At 28.7% G+C, this 24,510-nt stretch overlaps 7 protein-coding genes across 14 annotated transcripts; 3 read left to right on the forward strand and 4 right to left on the reverse strand.

Annotated features, from left to right (window-relative positions):
• Positions 1-1,041: 1,041 nt before the first annotated feature.
• On the reverse strand, positions 1,042-2,747 carry LOC117233760 (6-phosphogluconolactonase). Its single transcript, XM_033494323.1, has 4 exons — positions 2,430-2,747; positions 1,840-2,040; positions 1,468-1,751; positions 1,042-1,377 (listed from the first exon to the last, which is right to left on the reverse strand). Exons 1-4 carry the CDS (start codon positions 2,548-2,550, stop codon positions 1,267-1,269), a joined length of 717 nt encoding a protein of 238 aa, XP_033350214.1. The 5' UTR covers positions 2,551-2,747; the 3' UTR covers positions 1,042-1,266.
• On the forward strand, positions 2,523-4,676 carry LOC117233759 (protein ABHD13). Of its 3 annotated transcripts, none has more exons than XM_033494322.1 (6): positions 2,523-2,651; positions 3,108-3,419; positions 3,500-3,731; positions 3,807-4,000; positions 4,076-4,236; positions 4,309-4,676. In XM_033494322.1, the coding sequence occupies exons 2-6, from the start codon at positions 3,254-3,256 to the stop codon at positions 4,579-4,581; spliced, it is 1,026 nt and encodes a 341-aa protein (XP_033350213.1). In that variant the 5' UTR covers positions 2,523-2,651; positions 3,108-3,253; the 3' UTR covers positions 4,582-4,676. The 3 variants fall into 3 exon arrangements, with proteins under 3 accessions (XP_033350213.1, XP_033350212.1, XP_033350211.1); XM_033494321.1 differs by lacking the exon at positions 2,523-2,651 and adding an exon at positions 2,692-2,793; XM_033494320.1 differs by lacking the exon at positions 2,523-2,651 and adding an exon at positions 2,747-2,840.
• Positions 4,677-5,227: 551 nt separating this feature from the next.
• Positions 5,228-7,773, reverse strand: LOC117233757 (toll-like receptor Tollo). Its single transcript, XM_033494318.1, has 4 exons — positions 7,411-7,773; positions 6,199-7,286; positions 5,934-6,121; positions 5,228-5,826 (listed from the first exon to the last, which is right to left on the reverse strand). The coding sequence occupies exons 1-4, from the start codon at positions 7,505-7,507 to the stop codon at positions 5,550-5,552; spliced, it is 1,650 nt and encodes a 549-aa protein (XP_033350209.1). The 5' UTR covers positions 7,508-7,773; the 3' UTR covers positions 5,228-5,549.
• Positions 7,512-9,451, reverse strand: LOC117233758 (DNA polymerase delta subunit 3-like). The gene is made up of 2 exons (XM_033494319.1): positions 9,233-9,451; positions 7,512-9,104 (listed from the first exon to the last, which is right to left on the reverse strand). The coding sequence occupies exons 1-2, from the start codon at positions 9,299-9,301 to the stop codon at positions 7,866-7,868; spliced, it is 1,308 nt and encodes a 435-aa protein (XP_033350210.1). The 5' UTR covers positions 9,302-9,451; the 3' UTR covers positions 7,512-7,865.
• A 1,086-nt stretch (positions 9,452-10,537) lies between these two features.
• LOC117233775 (armadillo repeat-containing protein 8-like) lies at positions 10,538-14,085 on the forward strand. Of its 4 annotated transcripts, none has more exons than XM_033494342.1 (8): positions 10,539-10,728; positions 10,848-10,921; positions 11,135-11,585; positions 11,661-12,155; positions 12,267-12,558; positions 12,819-13,342; positions 13,540-13,706; positions 13,877-14,085. In XM_033494342.1, exons 1-8 carry the CDS (start codon positions 10,702-10,704, stop codon positions 13,911-13,913), a joined length of 2,067 nt encoding a protein of 688 aa, XP_033350233.1. In that variant the 5' UTR covers positions 10,539-10,701; the 3' UTR covers positions 13,914-14,085. The 4 variants fall into 4 exon arrangements, with proteins under 4 accessions (XP_033350231.1, XP_033350233.1, XP_033350232.1 ...); XM_033494341.1 differs by having other exon boundaries at positions 10,540-10,728; positions 12,240-12,558; XM_033494340.1 differs by having other exon boundaries at positions 10,538-10,728; positions 13,540-14,085.
• Positions 13,957-17,140, reverse strand: LOC117233776 (islet cell autoantigen 1-like protein). 2 transcript variants are annotated; one of them, XM_033494344.1, is made up of 6 exons: positions 16,861-17,137; positions 16,372-16,640; positions 15,926-16,268; positions 15,567-15,842; positions 14,891-15,500; positions 13,957-14,803 (listed from the first exon to the last, which is right to left on the reverse strand). In XM_033494344.1, the coding sequence occupies exons 1-6, from the start codon at positions 16,869-16,871 to the stop codon at positions 14,687-14,689; spliced, it is 1,626 nt and encodes a 541-aa protein (XP_033350235.1). In that variant the 5' UTR covers positions 16,872-17,137; the 3' UTR covers positions 13,957-14,686. The 2 variants fall into 2 exon arrangements, with proteins under 2 accessions (XP_033350235.1, XP_033350236.1); XM_033494345.1 differs by having other exon boundaries at positions 14,665-14,803; positions 16,986-17,140.
• A 995-nt stretch (positions 17,141-18,135) lies between these two features.
• Positions 18,136-23,669, forward strand: LOC117233922. Of its 2 annotated transcripts, none has more exons than XM_033494661.1 (6): positions 18,136-18,310; positions 19,445-19,783; positions 19,868-20,106; positions 20,185-20,379; positions 20,520-20,795; positions 20,875-23,669. In XM_033494661.1, the coding sequence occupies exons 2-6, from the start codon at positions 19,636-19,638 to the stop codon at positions 21,562-21,564; spliced, it is 1,548 nt and encodes a 515-aa protein (XP_033350552.1). In that variant the 5' UTR covers positions 18,136-18,310; positions 19,445-19,635; the 3' UTR covers positions 21,565-23,669. The 2 variants fall into 2 exon arrangements, with proteins under 2 accessions (XP_033350552.1, XP_033350551.1); XM_033494660.1 differs by having other exon boundaries at positions 18,138-18,310; positions 19,865-20,106.
• The last annotated feature ends 841 nt before the right edge of the window (positions 23,670-24,510 follow it).

Raw genomic sequence — 24,510 nt, forward strand, 5'->3', positions numbered from 1 at the left:
TATTGTACACATAAAATTTTTGTAAAAAAATAAAGATAATTTATTAAATATTGTAAAAATTTTAGTTCCTAAGTAATTAGCACTGATTACTGAATTTGACTGATAGCGGATGTTATCTGTTAAGTGCATATTACAAACGATATTCCTGCCTCGAACAATATACATACATTAATGATATTAATTCCATATTATGATATACAAAAATATGCATCGTATAAAAATAGTCACTTTTTGCTGCATACTTATTTATATATATCAATACTTATTAATTTTATATAAACTACCAAAGATAGAGAATGTCTTTTACGATCTACTAAACGAAGATATAATATTTATACTAGATATATCTATTTACTTCTGTATACAAAATGACAATGATTATGATATTTTCTCGTGCAAATAAAATACTGAATAAAGATTTTAAATAATTACTTTGCTTACTGTTTTTCGATCCCATGATAAATATTTCAATACAGAATTAGATAGAAATTGCTATGAGAATTACATACTATTATATATTGTTCTATTGATGGTATGATATAAACAATAAAAATATATTCACATTTTTATATATATATTTTTTTACCATAAGGATTTTATTTTAATGTTTTATTTAGTAAATATTTGTATTTTTGCTTGGATTTCTTGAATTATTTATTTTTATGAAAAACATAATTTATGACAAATCGAATTACGTAATGTTAAATATATTTGTAATTACATAATATTTTAATTTTTTATATTTATTATATCTAGATAAAAATAAATATTGCTAAATATTTGTACGTTTTTGAAACGTATACTGTCTTATTTTAGCATCCAAGATATTTGCTACTTAAAAATTTTTTAAGCCATTTTTGTTTTATATGATTTTCTAAATTTATTAAGATGATATAATAAGCATAAACCGCAGTTTGATGATAATAATAATGAATGAGTAATGTGGTATAAAAATGCTTTACCTTATTATACTTTATACCCATTATAATTAAATGTTTACAAATTGAGATGAAAAAATAAAATATTGGAAACTAATATTAAAATATGTAACAGAACCTAATATATTTCAAATGATATTAACATCACAATAAACAAATATCAATCTTTGAGCAATAAATTACAAAAAATGTCATTTAGTTACTTTTCTATTATTAGGTATCTTAAGTAAGATGCACATACGTATATAAAAGTAAGCTCAAAAAATTTGCTGAGCATTAGGACAAGATATTAACATGGAATGTCATAGTCAATTTAATGGAATGTGGTTTAGGCTGTTTCTAGAAATTTTGCAGCATCTTCATCTAGGACCCAATACAATTCTCCATTGTGGGGTTGAACACGAGCAGCTGGCAAATTTTCTCTATCTTGCAAAACTCGCTGTTAGATATTAAATATTAAGAATAAAAATACTTTACATGAATTATAACTTAAAAATTAGTTTCCTTTAACCTTCAATGAAATAATCACCTTAACAATTCCAGCTTTACCATATCCGGTAATAGCAAATATGCATCTTTTTGCATTATTTATCACAGGAAGAGTGAGAGTAATACGAGATAGAGGTGGCTTAGGAGAATCATTAATAGGACAAACCCACAAGCTTGCTTCGTTTAAAAGTTTGTGACCAGGGAAAAGAGAGCATATATGTCCATCTAGACCCAATCCCAAAAGAAGCACATCAAAACATGGAACACGGTCAGGAGGGAAAAATACAGACATCTTCTTAATGTAATCTTTTGCAACATCTTCGGCTATAAGTATAATAATGTAATTATATAACTGCTATTTTATGGGAAAAAAAAGAAGAAAGAGATTATAGATTGAAAGATATTATTTTACCAGACAGATCAGGATTAATTTTTATAAATTGTTCTTCAGTTATTGGTATTTTTCCAATCAACTTTGATTTATATACTCCATAAGTAGAATCATTGCTATCGAAAGGAACAACTCTTTCATCACAGAAGAAGAAATACCATTTACTCCAATCAGTTGTAACATTAGGTAAACTGTCAACCAATAATTGTACCAAAGACCCCCCTGACAAATAATTTCAAAATTTTATTATTAGTTTAATATTTTAATGTAAAAAAATAACTTTTGTTCTTGTAAGAGATATAAATGGTATATGTAAGAGGTATAAATTAAATATTGGAAATAAAAAAAATGAAAAAAGATATTATTGTAAGAACAATAACCTGCTCGCTTAAATTGGAATCAAATGAAAAAAGAAATAAATATAAAATCTCGTCAATTGCATAATTTTTTACAGCATGTATAACCTATAAATGTACGTATTTTAAATGCAGATATTACTTTCAGATTTTCTTTAAAATATATCTTATAAGGATGGAACACTCAATGGACATGATTAATCATCTGTTTTTATCATTTTTGTATTTATAGTGTTTATGTGAGAAGTATATCACCTGATAGTCCGACTTTAAACGTATCACCAATAGTAAGTGCTTCTTCAGCACTCGTTTGAAGAAGGTTAGACAAACATGACACTACGGTTCCATCCCGAGGCTCGACTAGTATTTTCTCCATTATTTATAAGTAATTTTAAAATAACACTTAAATTTCTAATCGTAAATAAACGAAGAACTCTACGTGAACAGTGAGACTCGTCTTGAGTATAAAGACGTAAGGTAGTATTAGATATACATATAGAATCGGTTAACAGTAATCAGAAATCAGAATACAGCATTGGACATTCACGATGACACGTGATAAACTCGCAATGCTATCTTCTAAATGTAACACTATGATCGCGCCGCCAATTTGTTTTGTGTTTGTGTATGAACGTATCTTTGTCCAACATGAAATTACGCTATGAAGTACATCGCTTATTATAAAAAATTTATTATTTATATTTCAGTATTTATACTATTTTATCGATTTATATTTGAGCATGTAACAGCAATATTTATTTTAATCCATGTTTCATAATTCTTCAAAAATTGAAACTATTTCATTTTATACTATGTAATCTCTGATCTAATAAATTTCTTTGAAAAGCGAAATGCATTTATTTATCAATACAAATCCAAAGTTTTTATGAAATGGATCATATTTATAAAATAAAATTTTGATACGAATTTTAGGTTATAAAGTCTTCAATGATAACTGGAATATTTGACTCAGTGAAGCAGTATGATCAAGTCAAGATGTGCAATGTTGTACACTTACTGAATATAAGAGTGATTTAGATGATTATTAGTCATTTTTTTGAAAATACTACGTAACAATCATGTCATTTTGTATGAGACTTGCTCGAAGCAAACCCATCCGTTTATTAGGGAGTATAGCTATCAAATGTTGGGCTTTCTCTGGAACTTATATACTTGCCTGTTTCCTTCTATATTGGTTGTACGGTGGGATTTCTGCTTTCTTTCTACTTTGTTTTGCTACTACAGGTATATCTATTAATGTCTTCTATCAAATTTTTATGTTTCTAACAATGGTAGGTGTGTATCTTAATCAATATATATTGTAGGTATATTGTATCATAGAGAAGATCAACTTGTTTATCGTCCAGAGTCACCAGCTAATTCTCGGATATATGTTCCTGCACCTTCGATATTTAATTTACCTTATCAAAGCATTTATACTAGATCAGGGGATGGTACCATATTACACATGTTTTTTATTTCTCAACCAGAGGATAGAATAAAAAAGGTGCCTACTTTGTTATTTCTTCATGGAAATGCTGGTAATGTAGGACATAGGTCAGTGACTTTTGCCACTTTATCATATAATTTTATTTTGTAATATGAGATAATAATTCTAGAACTATATTTCAGACTAAAAAATGCAGTTGGATTATACCATACTATCCAATGTAACATTTTAATGTTGGAGTATAGAGGCTATGGTTTATCACAAGGATCACCATCTGAAGAAGGTTTATACATGGATGCTCGTGCAGGAATTGATTATTTATCTAGTAGAACTGATATAAATACTAATGAAATAATCGTATTTGGTAGATCATTAGGTACTTATATTTTTTAAATGAGTCATTTTTATGAGTTTTATAGTGTATGTTTAATATGCTCTAATATTTCTATAGGTGGTGCTGTAGCTGTCAATTTAGCTACAAAGCCAGAAAATTCACAAAGAATTTGGTGTCTTATTCTTGAGAACACTTTTACTAGCATTCCTGATATAGCTGCACTACTTTTTGGATTGAGATGTTTACAATATTTACCCCTTTTTTTATATAAAAATAAGGTAAGATAATTTCTCTTATAAGTTAGTTTCTTTCAGTTGAATCATTTCTAGTTGAGTCATTTTGTATTGTAGTATCTGTCCATCCTCAAAGTGCGGTCAGTAACGGTACCTACATTATTTATTTCTGGTTTAGCGGATACATTAGTGCCTCCACGTATGATGCAAGAACTTTACAAGAACTGTAAAAGTCCGTGTAAAAAAATACTTTCGATTTCAGGAGGTACACACAATGAAACGTGGTGTCAACCTCGATATTACAAAAATATATGTAATTTTTTAAATGAATTGAGGGAAAATCCTCCAGTCCAAGTGACGTCTAGTCACTGGCAAATAGACGATATATAAAGACAAATTGCAAAGCTCACTTTACGTCCAAAGCGATGATTACATTTTAAAAATTGTCCATCTTAACAAATAAAAAAAAAAGATAGATTAATGTATCAGGATAAGTTATTAATCTTTATTGTGATCAAACAATTTAATTACAAACACAATTTAGCTCATAATTAATGCGGATCAATCTTCTATGAGAATATTTTATTAAAACATATATTAAGATTGCAATATTGGAAGTGATGCAATGTTTGAGATCATCGAAATATCATGATTTAAATTTAGTTAAGTGTCTGTCATGCACTTGAAATTTGTGAATAACTAAATAAGACCTTAAATCCTTCCAATACGTAGGGTATTTTTAGGAAATGTTTAGATAGTCTTAGTTAACTATTTTCATCGAAAATGGGCTGTTTTTGTATAAAAAAAAATATATACAATTATACGAATACTAATGTATTTATATGTGTGAATTAGAAATATATATTTATTTTAATGTTTTGATAAATATATTATTATATATATATATTCTTATACATGTATTTATACACACATTATATGTTCAAGATAACATTTTATTTATTCATTTTTTTTTCAATAACATTTAAATTTAATTGAAAACCATTTAATTGAAAATCATTTTACCAACAAATTTAATTTTTGTGTGAATATTAACATTTGATTGTGTGTTCACTAATAACTTTGTCAGTCTTATACAATGTTTAGTATTCAAATGAATGATAATTCTTGAAGTATAAATTAATTCAGAAAATAAATTTATTTCCATTCATTATTTAACTTTAATCAATTTAAGAGATAATATAATTTGTATGTTATTACATAAGTCACTTTGAAAATAAAAGTACATCTTGAGTATAATATCAATATATTGAAAATTTAAGAAAATTTTATTAATTAAAAAAGAAATGTGTTAAAAATATACAAGACAAATAAATTTATACACTAAATAATGATAAACTTTAAAATTTCCTATTGACTCTCCTTCTTCTTATGGCTATTCTTTGTGTCCATAGAATGCCTCCTACTATTAAAAGTGTTAATACAGTTGTAGCTATTCCTACAACAACTAGCAAACCAGTACTAGAATCAAAATGTACTACTTCATTAGACATTACATTGGCAACATTCATTGCAAGATTTTCTTTAAAAACTGATGTATCAACACAAAAAATTTTGTCTTTCCATCCGTACCAATGTACCATTCTTATGTTTGATATTTCTGGAGGTGAAGCACACCTTATGTAATGTAAAGAAACACAATAAAATAATTAGTATACTATTTTTTGTCATTTTAATTCAAAGCATTAAAATGATTTCTAATAATAATTTTATGGGTTATATACCTTAAATCATCTAAAAGATGGGGCTGGATGGAATAAAGTTGTGGAACCAAATCACTTAACATCCATTGTAGTGTACAATCACATTTAAATGGATTTCTTTGTAGATTAACACTATATATCATAGAATTATTGTTACGTACAACCAGCTCTTTTGCGACATAGGAAAGTTGATTATTACTCAAATCTAACTAATAACAAAAAATTATTTACTTAGGTAACTTAAACTTATTTGGACAATATTCTAAAATAATAGCTTGAAACTTACTGAACAGAGAGTCATGTGTCTCAAAGCATCTTTATGAATAAAAGACAACATTTTGTTATTGGATATAGTAAGATGAATGCAACCATTCGATGGTGGTCTCAAATTTGCTAATGTACCTTCATCAATAGCTTTCAACATACTCATTTTACTTGCAATAAATGAATTTAACTTTAAATCAGAGCTAATTGTCAAATTTTCAATAGGGTTTTGGCTAACATCAAATTGGAACAGTAATGGGAAATTTTTAATAGATATTACTTCAGGAATATAAGTTAATTTATTGTTAGATATGTCTAACACTTTCAAATTTTCAGATATAACATTTGGAAAACTTGATAACATATTTCCACTAATATTCAGATGTTGTAAATTATCTGTTATTATGTTTGCATGTAATTCAGAAATATTGTTGTGCTGTAGATTTAATACTTCAGTATAATCCAAATTGTATAGTATTTCCGAAATTTGATTATATCCAGAATGTAATTCAATCAATGTCTTTGGTAATGCTTGCATATTTAGTGTAACAATAAAATTGTTATTTATATGAATTGCTTTCAAAGAATTTAAAACTGTTAGACTACAATCTTCTAAAGAATGGATTCTATTAAATGACAGATCTAAATATTGTAAATTTATTAATGATTCTAGAAATGTTTTAGATAAACTGGATATATTGTTATGAGAAAGATCGAGTGTATTAATCTTTGTTGTAGTTTTGTTCATTAAATATTCTATTGAATTTATATGATTATAACTAAGGTCTAATGATAACAATGCAGGAAGTACTTCCAACAACGAATCATCGAAAATTCTTAATGCATTTTTAGAAAGGTTTAGATCTTCGAGATTGTTCAAGTCTATAAACATTGTTGTATATATTTCTTTTATAATATTTTCAGATAAATCTAAACTTCTTAAAGATTGTAACTTCTTCAATAGATTTGTAGGTAAATTAACTATATTGTTTTTAGATAAAACAAGTTTGTTCAATACTTGATAATTGTCTAATGTTAACAAATCAAAATTAAACATGTCATTATTTCCTAAATATTTTCCATGACAGTTAATTTCCTGTTCTTTATTCACTGTAATAAATAAAGTACATATTATTAGCTAAATTTATTAATAATTAATATATGTAATCAATAAATAATTTTAAAGAATTTGTTTTTAAATTATATCTCACCAAATTAAAATAATTTTGCTTACTTAGGATTGTACACGAACATGTTGAACATATATCACATATAGAACTTTGTATTATCAATGAGAAACACAACCCAATTAAATTTAAATAAATAATCATTGTGTTAAATTGTTATTTAGAGACCTTATATTTCAACAACCAATATAGCATTACTCATACTTAGGGTGTAACATGCACTTGGCATCTCTTTGATAACATATCTGATAGCAGTGCTTAATAAGAGAACGTATATCTATTTCATCTGACTTAGAAGATAATTATAATTTCAAGATAAAATTCAAACTCCTTTCGTTTAATAAATTTTATATTAATTATTTATAAAATATAAAATTTTATTTGTATTCTGTATATCATAACAGAATCATAAAATATTATTTTACTCTAGTTAATATCCTAATAACCTAAAGTAAGTATTCTAAGTATAATAATTATAAAACATGCAATATAATAAAGTATGCTATGACTTTTTAAAGAAATTCATCAATGTAGTTTGTTTAGTGTTTTTCTTTCTTTTGATTTCTGAAAGTGATTCAGGTGCCACTATCTTCTTTTGGTTTTTTGCTTCTACAATTTCTGGTTCTTCTTCAGAACAACTCTCATAAACATGTACCTTTTTTGTGACAAGAAAACCATCTTCTTCAAATGTTTTATCTACTGTTTTTAAAACCTTACGTTTTCCATTTTCAAGTTTGACTTGTGGTGGAGAAACAGAACATTTCTTTACAAAAGCAGGAGGATTTTCAGGCGAAGATGGTAAATCTAGTTCTGATCCTTGTTCATTATCAGAAGATTCTGAACCACTAGAATCACTCTGAATTGTAATACGTTTTCTCTTTTTAACAGTATTCTTGGTGTCTTTGCTACGATTACGTTTTTTCCCTCTTACATTCTGCTTTTGTTTAGAATTACTTTTTGAAATAACTTTCTCTTCTACAATTTTTTCTGATAAGGAATTTGTGCTTTTGTCTTTATCTGAAGAATTTGAACTTTTATCTTTATCTGAAAAATCTGTAGTTTTTGTATGATTCTTATTTGGTTGAAAAAATCCACTTGATTCTCCCTTTTTTACATTTTTCTTTTTTCCAGCACCAATATTTTTAGATATTTCTTTTGTATGACTAGAAGCATCCACTCCCATTGTTTCTATATTAGATGATACAGGTGGACTTTTTTGTTTATTATTGACTTTCCCAAACAAACTATCAAAACCTTTTCTGTCAGCATTTTTCTTTTTAGCAATTTGCTTCTCTTCTGGGCTCAATACCTTTTTTTCTTTGACTGGTTCAGATATTGATTGTGTTTTTTCTTGAGGATCAGATTCAACTTCTCTTGACATGATACCCCAACGGAACATATGCATCTCTTCATCATTACGATCATTGTTCTGAATACATTTAATGGCACTGAATTTAATATCTCCATTTTCAGTTAACCCAAGCAGTTGTATCTCAGGAAGAACTTTTTGAAGGCTATAAATATGCTCGGAAATAATTTTACTATATTTTTCTTTTGCTGTTAATAGATCTTTTTCTCTGACAATTTCAACTCGCATACCACCATCATGCAAAATTCCGATTAGCAAAAAAGTGCAATTAAAATCTTTCTCCTTTTTGTATCTTTGCCAAAATTCCCATAGAATTTGTTTTGCTACATTGACGTGAACTTCCAGTTCTTTGCTTAACCATTTATAGGTTACCTATAGTCATTTTATGCATTTAAGACAATTTAAAAGTCATTTTTATAAAATAATATTGTAAGCGATTAGTGTAACGTAAATTTGAAAGTTGTATTATGAGAAATCGAGAAATTTAAAAGAATACTCACCAGTTTATCATTATCAAATATATATTCTGTTACAGTTTCTAAATATTCGGACAGAGATTCCGCAAACATATTTAATAAAAGCTTTTAATTGACAAAAAATACTTTTATAACAATTAGACAATTTAATGTTACGTATATTTCTTAATAAATGCGCGAAATCGCTTACATACTTCAAAATGACAAATTGTACAAAAGTTTCTATATTTTTATAATAAATTCTAAATTTCTAATCCAATATTTGTAAATAATTATATTTAATGTATTAATAATTTTTATTCATATAGAAAAATTTGAAAGATTAAATTTTGTTAAATATTATAACGCGATAAATAAATTGCTGATTTTTATGCATTGTTACGCTATCGCTTGAATTTGCTCTTAGTATAATTGCGTGAAGTTGGTTTCAATGACTGTATCTGGAAACATTCGGCATAAACTATGAACGAAATTTAAACTGACCGACTATATACGTAGATTGAAAATTGTCTAATTATTCACCGAAAGCAGCTAGATAAGGAGAGGAAATGGCTCAGAAGACAAACAGTTTTCTATGAACTGGCTTCAAATTATTTATTATGATGCCAAATTAATAGTTCAAATTTTTTAATGCAATCTCTTGGTATTTTATCCCGGCAACTTTCGTGTAGACTTTCCTAGAACTTGAGCTGTAACCTTAGATTATCTATTATGTGCCGCATAAATTAAGAGTCCGAATTTCTCGATATGATTTCTCTATATCTTATCTTTGACGACTATGTAAACTTTTTTAGGAAGTTTGCTGTTTCTCTTTTATACTACTCCCTTCTCCATCGCCGCACATGTAGGTATGGTCTTCTGTGAGAGGCAATGCTCCTACCTCCACTTACTCAGGAAGACAAAACCTAGGGGAGGGGATCCTGGATCTAGGCAGGAATCAAAGATCAAAAGTGAAAGAAGTGAGTTTTTAATCAATTCAAATTTTGACTCTCGAGTGCTAACTTCTTGCTATTGTAATTAAAAAGTACAAGTTGAAATAAACGATCGTTTATAAAAAGAACAAATTTTTTTTTAATCTTCGCGCACTTCCACGAGCAAAGTGGTTCAGCGCTCTATGTGAGGTTGATACCAACCTACGTATCTCCGTCCTAAAACTCCAAAATGAAAACGTAACAACATCTATGAGAAATTTAAAAATGCAGATAATATGAAAAATTATGTATATCTAAGTTTCATTTTTTAAATTATATTTATAAAAATATGAATTTGCATAAGTATCTATAGTCTAGTGATAATTATATGATAATACCAATACTGTTCTATTGGGAATTATTTCAGAACGCGAGTTTTACCAAATGAAACAGTGAGTGTTCACATAACAAACAAAGTCGATTGTTAAATTAACTATTCCTCGTGGTAGTTGACTATATACTGCAGAATTATTTTGAGTGAACATTTGTAATATCTTTATGTAAAACCGAGAGAAAAGAATTATGGTCTCGGTGATGCAACCATTCATGGTGAGTGAATTCGTAAAGGTGAAACAAGTTACCGGTTTTCTTCTGCTTTGAAAGATATCATTTTTCGTACAATCGTTCGAAAAGTTTGAAAATTAAATGACTTCTCAATTGTGTCACAGGATGTTGAGAGTTCGAGAAGTTACATCGATGAATTATACTCGTTGGATCCTCAAAAATGCTTAGAAGCTATTATGTGAGTACAAATCGTACTTAACCTCTAAACTTGTTTATTAAAGGTCATTATTTATTAAAATTATTATAACATATGGTGTAAAGAAGCGTTAAAAAGGTAATATTATTAAAACAATCTTATAGTTTTTCTTACTTTCCACCATTACTTTGTCAATGTTTATTTAATTGAACATTTATGTTAACTATAATTGATCTCTTTTTTTTTCGTTTCTAGATGCCTAAAAAATTCTGTAATTGGTAGTAATAGACAAAAAGGATCTGTAATAGCACAAGGTGTAGTACCTCGTTTATTGCAACTTCTTGGAGATACATCAGATAGAATTGGAGATAATATAAGGCTAGAGGCTGCAGTAACTTTGGGTTCTTTAGCTAAAGGAACTGATCAACATGTGCTAGCACTTATAGATCTCGGTGTAGTGCCGTTGCTTTTTCAGGTTATATTATCTACACCTATCACAGAAACGCCATTAGAAGGAAAGCCAAAAATAACAGATTTATTAAACGAGGCATGTTTACGTTGTTTGAGAACAGTATTTCAACATCCATCAGCACCGGTTCATTCAATATATCAGGATCCTGCACTAGTGCCAAGATTGGTATCGTTAGCAAATCAATCAGTCACTTGTCAAATTTGTGTAGCAACAATTTTAACAACAGCATGCAAGGTATAGAAATGATAAAATCAAATCTAACTTTGCTATGTAATCCTTAAAATTATATTTTTAATAATTTCTTGTTAGACAACAGAAGAGCAAAGTGCTTTAGCCAAAGGTGGTGCGGTAGAAACATTAGCAATGCAGTTGGATTCTCCATTACCTGATGTTCAATCATCAGCTCTAGCATGCTTGGCAAATATGTGTTATAAGAATTATGGGGTATGTGTCACAGTTGCATCGGCAACTACCAGTAACACACCACAGGGTAGGCTTGTACCTGTAGCATTAGGACAATTAATGGGCCGTGAGAAAAGCTCCTTAATTCAACTTGAAGCTGCAAGGTGTGTTACATATATGCATAGAACTGGAGTTCTAGTACACAAAGATCCTAGAATTATATACCGTGCTTTACCTTGTTTGGTACGACTTTGTCATCGAGATCATCCGCCTCGTGAAAGAGTAGCGGCGGCTGAAACTTTGGCTTTCCTTACCGAAGTTAATACCGAATTGCAACGTCTAGCTTCCATTAGTAATCATTTAATTCCTACTCTTGCAGAATTATTACGATGTCATCCACATGTAAGTATATTATACATTATAGATTTACATATCTATTTTGTATGTTTACTATTGTTAATATTTCATGTTAATGAATTGTACAAGTGCAAGATTGTACTTGCAATGGCGCAGCTACAGGATGCAACATTAACACAAGATATGCGACAAGCTGCATTCAGGGCATTCGCATCCCTTGGTGCTAATGATGAAGATATTAGGAAACGTATCATCGAGACAGAAAGCCTTATGGAACAAGTAGTGGCAGGACTTCAGGATCCAGGAGGTTCTCACGTACGTTTAGCAGCAGTTAGATGTCTTCATTCTCTTTCTAGAAGTGTTCAGCAACTCCGAACAACGTTTCAAGATCATGCTGTTTGGAGGCCCCTTATGCAATTGTTACATGGTGCAGATAAGGGATTGGAGGGTAAGATATAATATTTTTAGACTTGATGGATTATTATTGAAATAATATGATTTATACAAAATTACGACACATTTCCTTTAAAATGTTTTAATTACACATAACTCATTCAATGAAATCATACAAGATTACTGAAGAACATTGAAGATCTTTTTGCATATTTTTTGTAATACCAGTTATATAAATCTAAAACGAAAATTTTTCAAAATTAGATCATGCTATTAGTATCTATTATTATTAATTAGTACAATTGTATTATCTAGGTAGAGGCGAAAGTGAAGTTGACTTATTAACTGTTGCCTCGAGTACTTTATGTAACTTATTGTTGGAATTTAGTCCAAGCAAAGAACCAATTCTTGAATCTGGAGGAATAGAGTTATTGTGCTCGCTTACAAAACGATGTACACCGGCATTGCGATTAAATGGAATTTGGGCATTGATGAACGTGGCTTTCCAAGCCGAACAGCAAGTAAAATTACAAATTTTACAATGTCTGGGAACAGATCAAATCTTTTGTCTTCTGGCAGATCAAGATATACCAGTTTTGATGAAAACATTAGGTTTATTACGAAACTTGCTCTCTACAAAAGCACACATAGATCGTATAATGGGAGAACACGCTGCTCACGTTATGCAAGCTGTTATATTAGTTTTAGAAGACCCAAGGCATCCAGCAGACGTAAAGGAGCAGGCTCTCTGTATTTTAGCGAATGTAGCTGATGGAAATCGAGCAAAAGATCATATTATGGCTAACGAAGATGTGCTTAAAAAACTTATGGATTATATGGTCTGTAAAAAATATTTTGTCTTTTTGTTTTTCTTTCTTTAATATTTCATTCTTTATTTATCGCCTTCTTTTAATTTATTTGAATAATACAACAAATATCTCCCCGTGTTATTTTATGATTCTTATATAATTTATGCTTCAGTAATATGTTATTGAAGTTCTAGCAGAAATTTCTAACATTTATGTTATAAATCTAGATGCATAGCAATGTAAAACTGCAAATTGCTGCAGTTTTTTGTGTGTGCAACCTAGTCTGGAGGGAAGAACCTGGTGCTGCACAACGGCAAGCACGTTTAAAAGAACTGGGCTTTTATCGTATTTTACAACAATTACGTCATAGCAAGGATCTCCAATTGTTTGATAAGTATGTCAAACAATCTTTAAACCTTCCTTTCTATTTGTGTTTGAAAATGATCTTTAAATGTCCTTGTAAATTATAATAATTCAATAAGATATTAAATCTTAGTATGATTAATATAAAAATATTTTCTCTCAAATATTTCTGATTTTTAATATACATTTGTCTCATTTCAGGGTCAGAACGGCTATGGCACAATTTTATGATGCCTAAATTCCGGATGTGTTATTGATGAAAGTTAGATTTTGATTTAGAGTTCTTTTATATGCGAAATACAATTATATTTTGGTGTTAACACTGTGATTCTGTATTTCGTTGATGCATAAGCATTTTATATTTATATAGAAAAGATACAAAAACAATATCCCTGACGATGTAATCTGTTTATGTTGTATTTATTTTATTTAAAAAAAGAAAACAATATGCAATATTTCAGTATATTAAAAAAAGAAACGATGTAATAATTGTATCATACATTTTTAAAATATGAATTGTTTGATACAATGATAATGTCAAAAGTAATTGATTGCAAAGTTTTACATTGTGGAATGTCAACAAATTATATACAGGTATCCGTATGATATACTTCATATTAAACATATTTTGCTATAAACATGATTAGAAAAGTTGATAATTATTTATTATCACGAAAAAAATATTTTTAGTGTACTTAAAAGAAGTATATGACTAGTATCTCTTATAAACTATCATCGATTTTAAATCTTTGGTATGGAGCTTGAAAAGTTATTTACGAAAATTTAAGAATTTTTGATTCTTACGATCATCTTGCTATTTTCATTAAATCTAAAGAATCTGGAATGTTAAAATTCAACTAATAAGTATGAAATATCAGTGCAAATGTAAGAAATAGATAATACTCGTAGCATTATCCTATTTGGAGAAAATAAAAATATCTCTTCTGGCTGTTGCTATAAACTGCAACTAATCATATGTCATGATAATATAGTTTTAAATACTTTAAAAAATTAAGCAGATGCATTACTGTTATCAGAAAGATTTTCCATGGGATTGTTAGCCAAAGGGTCCAGTTCAGCAAATAAATCCAACCAGGAATTACCTTTTTTGCCAGTCTTATTTTTTTTCTAAGAAAAATATAGGAAAAATTCAATAATAGTGTTTCAGATATTTTTAATTTGATTTTAGTAAAAACAAATTTAGTTTTTACTTACCTTGTCACCCATGTTGATAGTCGGCATGCTCTTTTGCCCAATGCCAAGCGCTGCATCGCCCAAACTTTGTTTCAATATATTCGGTGGCAAAAATGTATCATGCGATATCGCATCCCATTCGTTATCAGCATTCTGTTTATCAGTGAGAATATCATTCAAAAGTACCATATTCTCGGATGTGAGGAACTGTAAAGATTGCTCTCTTGAATTTTGTTCTTCTAAGGAAGAGAAATCAGCCAGATTAAGATTTGTATCAGATTTGTTAAATATATCCATCGTTAAACTTTGTTCACCAAACTTTCTATCAAGTTCAGATTGATTTCCTTCTTGCATATTACTATGAGTGGCGTTATCTAGAATTAAATTTTCAAAAAGTTGATCGAGATTCTCCTTATGTTCTATATTAGACGTAGACTGTGAAGTAATTTCATTATTCGAGGAACTGGAATTCATGTCTAATTCTTCCAACCCTTTAATGTCTTTTGTCTCATAATCAATATCCAATAATTTTTCATCTTGTTTATCAATTTCAACTGTATTTTGTTTGGCTGGTTGTACTTCTTCAGCTTCTTCAACACTGTCATGATAATCCATGTCAAAAATTGATAACCTATGATAAAAGAAATATATTTTATCTAAAAATTCTGTTATTAACACTTTAAAATTTATAACTTACTTCTCTTTTTCATCGAGATCATCGTCACCTCCAGTTTCTTGAGCTAATTTACTTGAGGGTTCAGCTAGTTCTCTCACTACCATAAAATCATATCGTTGATAGCCTTTAAAACTGCTTGCTATTGTAGAATATGCTTGTGCAGATTTTTCAGTAAAATTTAGAAGTGTACTCTGATATAAAACTAAAGCATGGCTAAACATATTACATCTTGCTGCTGCTAATAGATCTACCTTTTGAAGGCAATCTAAAGCCAGATTATCAAAGGCTATTTTACCTCTGTATGAATAAAGAAAATATAAATTCAAAGCTATCTAAATGTCTATAGAATTTAGATGTTAACAATAATTAACAATACATACTGTCTTACACATGTTTGAACTTTACGAAATCTTTCTAATTGTTTTGATGTATCAGGATCTAATTCCTGAGAAATATTTTTCATCCATGACAGAGCAGCTCTGTACTCTGTACGAGCTTTTTCCATTGCTTGGACCTTTTGCAGTGTGTCTTCAATAGCTCTTTGTCTAAATGTTTCTACTTCCTGATATAAACGTCCTAATGGTGCTCTTAATGCAAGTCTTTGTTGACCAGAATATGATAAAGATTTTCCAACTGCTGTCATCATCTTGCCAGCTCTAGTTTTATCTTGTTTACCAGCATCTTTAAGGAACCGTCCCATTGCATTTTCTTCTTGTGCAAGATCTATATAACATTTAATGTCATTGTACAGTCATTTTTATTATTTAAAAATTTTTTTTACCTTAGCTAATCCTATTTTATAGAGACTTAAATAGTAATAACTTACTGCACAATCGCTCCTGATATTTGTCAATAATTCTTTGTAAATAAGAACAAGATTCCTGAATGCTACGAAACAGTTCTAATTTGGCATCCAATTCTGCATCGGATGCTACTATACATTCATCTTCCTTTTTACCTAACTTTCGTGATAAAGTTTGTTTCGTAACCCAAAACTGATGTTGCATTTTTGTGATAGTAGAATCGTCGTGCATATTGGTCATCTGTACCCAACGATCAAAAGTATTTCCTGATATACCTGGTCCGTTTCTGTTACTAAAAATTATACCAGATAAATATTATTGTAGAAAACGTTACAATGGATAATAAATAAATATAAAATAAACAACATAATATTATTTTAAATGCGTGGCTAGCTATCTTATCAGTTACGTGAATGATATTCTATATTACGTATATGATAAATGATACTTTGTTTAATGTAAAATTGGTTAAACGACAATAATTCTATAGAAATTAATATCAAAACACTTACTATGTGTTCATAATGGAAGACGATGGTTAAAAATACGAAATATGATTAACGCTTTTACAACTAAAAGGACACAAATGATTTCTAGGTATGATTTAAAATAACAAATTACTTTATAAATATCATACTTTTTTAACACGTATGATTAAAAAGTGCTCTTTTTTTCAATTAATTAAAATAGGCGTTTGTACTTTAATACTGATAAAAAAGCAAACACACTCTTTCCTGTCAATTTGACAGACTGAGTATACAGTTTACTATAGTTAATTGTCCACCTAAGAACTGCTTAAAGTGAGATTTTAATGGATGCGACATAACAAGGCGTATTACCAATGAAAACAAAATTTCTTAAAAACACATTAACAAAAAACAATTTCATTATTATTTTACAAACTTGTAATAAAAGAAAAGATTATTAGTTTCATTAAATAAAGAAACAGTTATTTGCTATAGAACTAATCTGAGACAGATTTTTCAAAAATAATTTATTCAAAATATATGCGATCACAAATATTATTAATAAAATATCAAATTTTAGAAATTTTATTAATTTCTTAGAAAAATCACTATATTATTTCTTTATTGCGCTTTTACAGCCAAGAAAGGATTTGATTTACAATATTTTTTACATAATTATGAGTATTTCATCGAATGAATACATTCCTCTCATTCAAACAAATTATGATATTAAATTATAATTACTTTAAATATAATTTAAAGAATTACAATAAATAATTTAACATTGATCATATATGTATATTGTACTAAAACAAAGCTGGAATTATTTTTTTAATATATTACCATTTTCATAACTGATTTATCTTATTATACTAACATATTTTTAGAAAATGCAATTTTTTAATTATTATATTTTTTATAAATTTGATATATTCTACAAAAACGCGTGAAGTAAATTAAATTTTCGAATTTTACAATCATAACTTGTATATCATTTCTTAATTCTATAATTTAAATAAATGTAATAGAAAAAAGTTTTGTATCGTTGTGGGCGAATAATTTATATATTTGGCCTATTTTTCTTTTTATTAGTTAGTAAGATGTAACTAATAAGATACGTAAATAACACGTAACTAATAAGTTAACTAATATGTTATACAAATAATATAGTTATGCAAAATATAACAATTTACATATTATTTCTTAAATTCATAATTTAAATGAATAATTATAATAGAAAAAAGTTTGTATTTATTCGTGTGCAAATAATTTATGTATTTGTCCTATTTTTCTTTTTTTCTTTTATTAGACAGAGAATGTTAAAAAGGGTCAAGTTGTTCCATCTGCTATTTCTAGGTCGTCGTGACGAGCATAGATTATGAGTAAAAACAGCAAAAAGGCAATGGCGGCTATTCTTCAGACAGTCACCGAATTTATTATGAAAAATTTCGGAAAAATGTGATCTCCGTGTCGGTTCATCGCGAACAAAATCGAGGTACGTTTTCACATTTTTATCGTCGAACTTACAATGTCGATGATCATCATACTTGGTACATTCTGATGAGATGTCACATGCAACCACATGTGGATTTGAAATTAATAGATACTTTTTTATAAAAACAACTAACCATGAAATCCAGGTATTTTTATATATATTTCAAACATTTGACGTTAAATACGATGAATATCATAAAAGACAAGTTAAACAATTTTTCTCCTATGTCCACCGCGTTTTTATACTGTAACTTTACGAATCGAAAAAATAATAATTTACACACAATCAGTTAAAGCGTATTTTATTTATAATATAGATAATATGTTAATTTTGATTTTTCATTTATGTGTGCATTTATGTTTTAAGATAATAATGTAAATAATATTAAGTATATTGAAATATGTGAAATATGATGTATATTAATAATAAAATGATAGGAAGTTCCAACCTATTATGAAACAGACTCGAATGTTTAAAAATACAGTCGCTACCAAGAGTTTTTTCATGTACGTAATTGTATTTTTCAATGAATTAGGTTTTACATTTCATTTTCATTGTATGAAATTTTTGTAGTCATATTTGGATTTAATTAATTAGTATGTAATGTTATAGTAAATATAATGGTGTGCAAGTAGTTTTTGTAACCACTGTATATATTGTGTTGTTATTGTATAAGTTGTTATTTAAATATATAATTATAATTGGTAATTTATATTTTTTATATTTTTAAGTATTAATTTGATAGCACTGAAATAGATCTTTTGTTATACCATTGAATTGGATTTATAATTTATAATATTTTATAATAATCTAGTCTATATTTTTTATATTTTTAAGTTTTAATATAAAACTAGTGCTATATTAAAATAGATCTTTTGTTATCTATTATTGAATTGGAATGATGTATTAAAATTGTATTGATTATATTAGTTCTTACTTTATACATTTTTATTTATTGCTCTTTTATTATGTTTTTATATATAGAATAAATTATTTTTATTTACAATTGTGTTTATTTCTTTTATTTCAAAGTTTTGTCTCCTTATCCACATTGGATTGTTAAATAATGAATATTTTCTGTTAATACTTGGTATCTTGTTGTTGTTGGTGTGCAATGTTAATTAATTTCTGTAGGTGTGGCCTGAAGGCCAAGGGATGGTATTGCATGCAGAAAAGAGATGGCACACAGTATGCGTAGACAATGGCTGGCAAACGTATAAAGCAGTTGCTTAATTCAATGAGTAACGAATGGTGGTTAATAGTGGATCAAATAGGAAAGATCGTCGGCAGGCAGGAAGGAGTAAACACTCGAGTGTGCCTAAGTAATGAGCGAGACTCGGCATCATCTTCACTCGGTTTCGGACTTGTATGCAGCCGACGAGATAGAAGTACTTCTCTTAGAAGAGATTCGTGACCTGGAACTACCAGCCTCTGCATATTCTAGACCTGAGGACATTCAGGACTTTGATATTGGTAAGAAAATAATTTGTAAACTGCAAATATTTAGAAAAAATAGAGTATCAACATATACATTATTTGATATTATATTAATAGCAGGCAGTAGAACAGGGGGGCAAATTAGCTCCCAACCTTTGGAGCTGGATTCACCAGGGGTCCATTCAACAGTCCATTCATGGGACTCACATGCTAATTATCATGGTCATTATGGCTATGGTGATCACCATGGCTCTTCCTCAAATGCTTTGGCTTGGCCAAGAGCAAGTCATTTGGTACTTTATTGTGACATACAGGGGCATCTTAAAACTGCTATTGGTGTTATTAGACTTTTACTACTTGTAAGTACTATAACATTTAGATTATTATTTCATTTATTTATTCCTAAAACAATAAGTTACCTTAAATTGTTTACATAGATATCATCTGCAGCGTGTTTGGCAACATTATGCAGCTCCGGCACTGCCAAGGTCAGCTTATTTATGTTGCCTTTAATCGGGCGGCTGCGTTTCATGATCTTTGTAGCAGTTTTCTGTTTTTTGGTCACTGCATTGCTCCTCTTCCTTGATATTTCGCATGTTATATATGTTTTTCCTTTCAATTGGGCAAAATTGGTAAGTAGTCAATGATTTATCAATATTCTATTTTTAGTTAATGTTACCATCATAATTAAAAATATAAATTTTTATATGTGTATTTATTAATGATTTAATATTTTGACACTGATATATCTGATAGAATCCACCTCTTATAGAATGCTTGGATATTCACTGGTATAGGCTTATCTTATGCCTTGAGTAGTGCATTATTAGCATGCTCTATATGGGAATATCACAGTGGTGGCTGGGTGCCAAAACGCACTCGGTCTCAGTTGTCTGCAGCGGCAGCGCTTGGATTGTCATGTGCTATTTTAGCCTTCTTACTTTCATGGATACATGGTCGCAGTGGATCAAGTTGTAGGAGTTCAGATAGTCGCAATCATACACCAACACAACTTTATAAGCCTGTTGACAATTCTTCCTCTTCGGGAGTAAGTAATTTTATTTCTTATCATTATTTTATAACTATATTTAAACTATTCTCAATAATTCCAATTTTTATCTTTTTAGGTTACTCTCAAAGAGCGGAGCCCTAAGAGGCCTGCTTCATGGGCTGTCAAAAATCAACAGTCAAGGAAACAAAATATAGACAGTGATACAAACACAAATAATGGCCATCACAGCAATGATAATCATGCAAAATACAAGCAAGATGCCAATAGAAAAGATCACTGGGCTTCTGCAAGGGAACACTTCTTACATACCCAAGAAACTAACGAAGATATTCAAAGAAGTGATGTCGATATTGAAAGGAGAAGGAGAAGGCGAAGAAGAGATGGTGATAGTAGTTCAGGCGATGGAAATCTAATAAGTACCAAAACCAATAGTGGTCATATTCTGGAGGATAATAAATCTAGACGGGTGCCGCGGAAATTACCTCTACAGTCGGTAGAACAATCCCGACCTTGGCCTGGTGCTGAACATAGAGGCAGTGGTTCTATACAAATTAGAAATAAAACTTTACAAATGCCAGTGAACAATAAAGCACAGGACTATTGTGGCATAGATGAATCTAGTTCAATGCAAGTGACTCAAAATGGTTTCCACTGGGAAATGGAATGTACATCTAGCAACAGTATGGAGAAAGCAGCAGAAATAGCTATGGATCGTACTGCCATGTGGACTGGACAATGGCATCCACCACCTGATGACGTCCAACCTTGTTCTAGCAAAACTATTGATCCTTACAGCTTTGCCTGATTGAATATAAAAACGCGTATACATGTGTTAGAAAATGTTGGACTCATTGCAGTGAATGACTTTTGGGAACAGCTATGTAATACAGAAGTTTCCCTTGAAACGATAGTTTCGTAATATCATATTGAACCTTCTTTCACTGTTTGTATTAAGGAAAGGATAAAAAAGAACGAAAATATTTTATTGTCTTACCAATGAAATATTTATATCGTTTCTAAACGAATTTGTCCAAATTGAATGTGTTTAAACTTACATATGTAAAAGTCACTTTAATGTTAAAGTAGTGCACAGTGACCATAACGTCTTTGTTATCATCTTTTAAGTCTATATTTTTCTTCTCTGTGCATAAAATGAGATTAAGTTTGGAATTAAGTTGTTAATCAGTTACTTATGCAGGTGTAGATAAATTCCAGAAAAGCTCTATATTGCAATCAAGACCATGGAATAATGTCTTATGTCCAAACATTTAAGAATCCTATATAAAATTATTGTTGCCTTGTATATTATGCTGCCAAGAAAATAATTTCTTTTTAGTTGTCGATTTTTGACATTCTGCATTATACAACCAGACTGCCCGTCTTTGACATACAGATAATGTCATTTCATTCCAATTATATATCAAATAATAAACCTAAGTATTAACGGGATTATTTGTAAGTATAACTTATATTAATAATTAAAGATTAAAATATTTATTTATTATTTTGTTATACTTTAGTGTCAATATATTCCGTTTCCATGCATACTCAATAGTTAATAATCAGGCAAATGTATTAATTTTCTGTTTTATTACAACTGTAAATTTATGAAAATTGTTTTTTAAACAGGCAACAAGTATTTATATTAAGATTGAAAAACTAATATCAGTTTAGCATTTCTTGTTATAAGTAAATTATACAGAGAATTAGTATGCATGGAACAAGTGTTTAAATTATACTACTTCGATTATTGTTCAAAATGATATTCTTGTTGCACGGAGATGGACGTAGAAATGTGTTTCACAAATTTAGACAAGAATTGATAAACACAAGTTATTTTCTGTAATTATACCATAACGAAATCTAGTTTTTTATTAGTATTTTATACGTAAACGGTTGAGTTTTATACAATTATGTAGCTTAGAAAAAGTCCATCTCTATTTTTGTAAAAGGTATACGCACTATTTGCAAGAAGGGAATATAACGATCAGTAATGGTATTGCATTACTTATTTACTTTAATGAAAATCTCAAACCATTTCTAGTCCAGTACTCTTGTACAACCTTGTCTCTACTGATTCATCAAATTAAAGAGCAAAGTAATTTTTAGTACATACATATCGTATTAGAGGTACAATTCATCTTGAAAATTATCAGAAGATTGTGTTTCTTGACCGTTTGGTCCTTGAAATCTCTTTTTATCATACAACAAGTGGTACATAGAATCGATTATATTGGGACCTCTGTTTTGTTTCACTTGATTAAGATTATTATAATCATATAAACACAAAGAAGTAATTAATTTCGACTAGAATCATAAGTGACAGCTACTTTGTCTTTTGATACAATATTAGAATATATACATCTGGATCAGACATCTAATTATATGTTGGCGTGTATAACGCGTCAGTTATCTAATTAATTGATTAGCATAAGGAAAAAATGCGTGTTCATATAGGATCATAAAGAAAAAAAGAGAATAGTATATATTATGGTAGCTTCGTTGTGTCAAAATATTGATGATGTTGTAATTTGGTTTTCTTGAACACAACGAAGAAATAAATGTAATTTTTCTTATACATGGTACATTACTGGTGTACTGATAAAGTGTTTAAAAAAAATATGGATAGATTTCATGATAAAAATGTTGGGTGGAAATGTTACATGGTGCAAGATATTTAGCTTAAAAGTTTAAGTAAAATAATTAAAAAAAAATGTACGGACACTGCCAGAAGAAATATAACGCTCTTTGAGTGTCATGTATGTCGAATAACTTTGTTACTTTTCAATAACTTAGTATCAGAGGCTTTACCTCGCTACGATTTGCAATACCTCAATAAATAAATCATTAGACTTATATTTAGTATGTGAATCTATAACAGTGTTTAATGTATTTCTGTATGAACTTTAATCGAAAACGCTTCAGATTATGGCACAAATAACAAAGATTAACATTAGGTTTGAACTTCAATCCATCGCAATTTATTCTAGAAAGTAAAGAAGTAACTAAATATTACTGTTTAAACAAAGTGCAAATCTATTTCACCATTGTAACAAGATTGTTAGTTTTCTGATAAACATACCCTTTCTTTACATTTTATAAATGACATTGATTGAAAAATGATTCTTTGATTAATTATGGAACCAGTTATTAAAATTCGTATAAATTGTCTAAAACTTTCTTCTACTACTTATTCTTCCTTCTAATCTTGGTATCACAAGTTTTTATTTCTTGTATTATGATATATTTATACAATATTTCTTTTAGGTATTTATAAATATTTTTTTATTTTATTATGAAATCAATTTAAAATCCAGAGAGGTATTTGCATTAAAAAGTAGCATGACAATTATCTGATCTGAAATTCGTGTTATTTTTACCACTGAATTTAATTAAATTACGTTGAACAATAGCACACACTGTACGCACAAAAGATTGTCTAGAGCTAGACAACTGCTATTGTTTTATTTTTTGCATATATGATTTAATTCCATGAATGGTTTATTATTTAACTTGAAATATACAATAATTATTATTGAAGTTTCATATTAGTCTCTTTTGCAAATACTATATAGCCTTAATAAGATTAAAATATATTTTCAATTTGATATATCTTATTCGCTTATAAAATGATACTTTCAATTAAATATTTATAGGATTATAATGTGATGTAGGAAATTAGAATAGATTTATTGAGTTATATTGCATTCAAACAATATTTGGAATGGAACAGTTTAATAAGATTTGCTTA

This window comes from Bombus vosnesenskii, unplaced genomic scaffold (genome assembly GCF_011952255.1).
Source record: "Bombus vosnesenskii isolate JDL3184/JDL3185 unplaced genomic scaffold, Bvos_JDL3184-5_v1.1 scf7180000013299, whole genome shotgun sequence".
NCBI lineage: Eukaryota > Metazoa > Arthropoda > Insecta > Hymenoptera > Apidae > Bombus > Bombus vosnesenskii.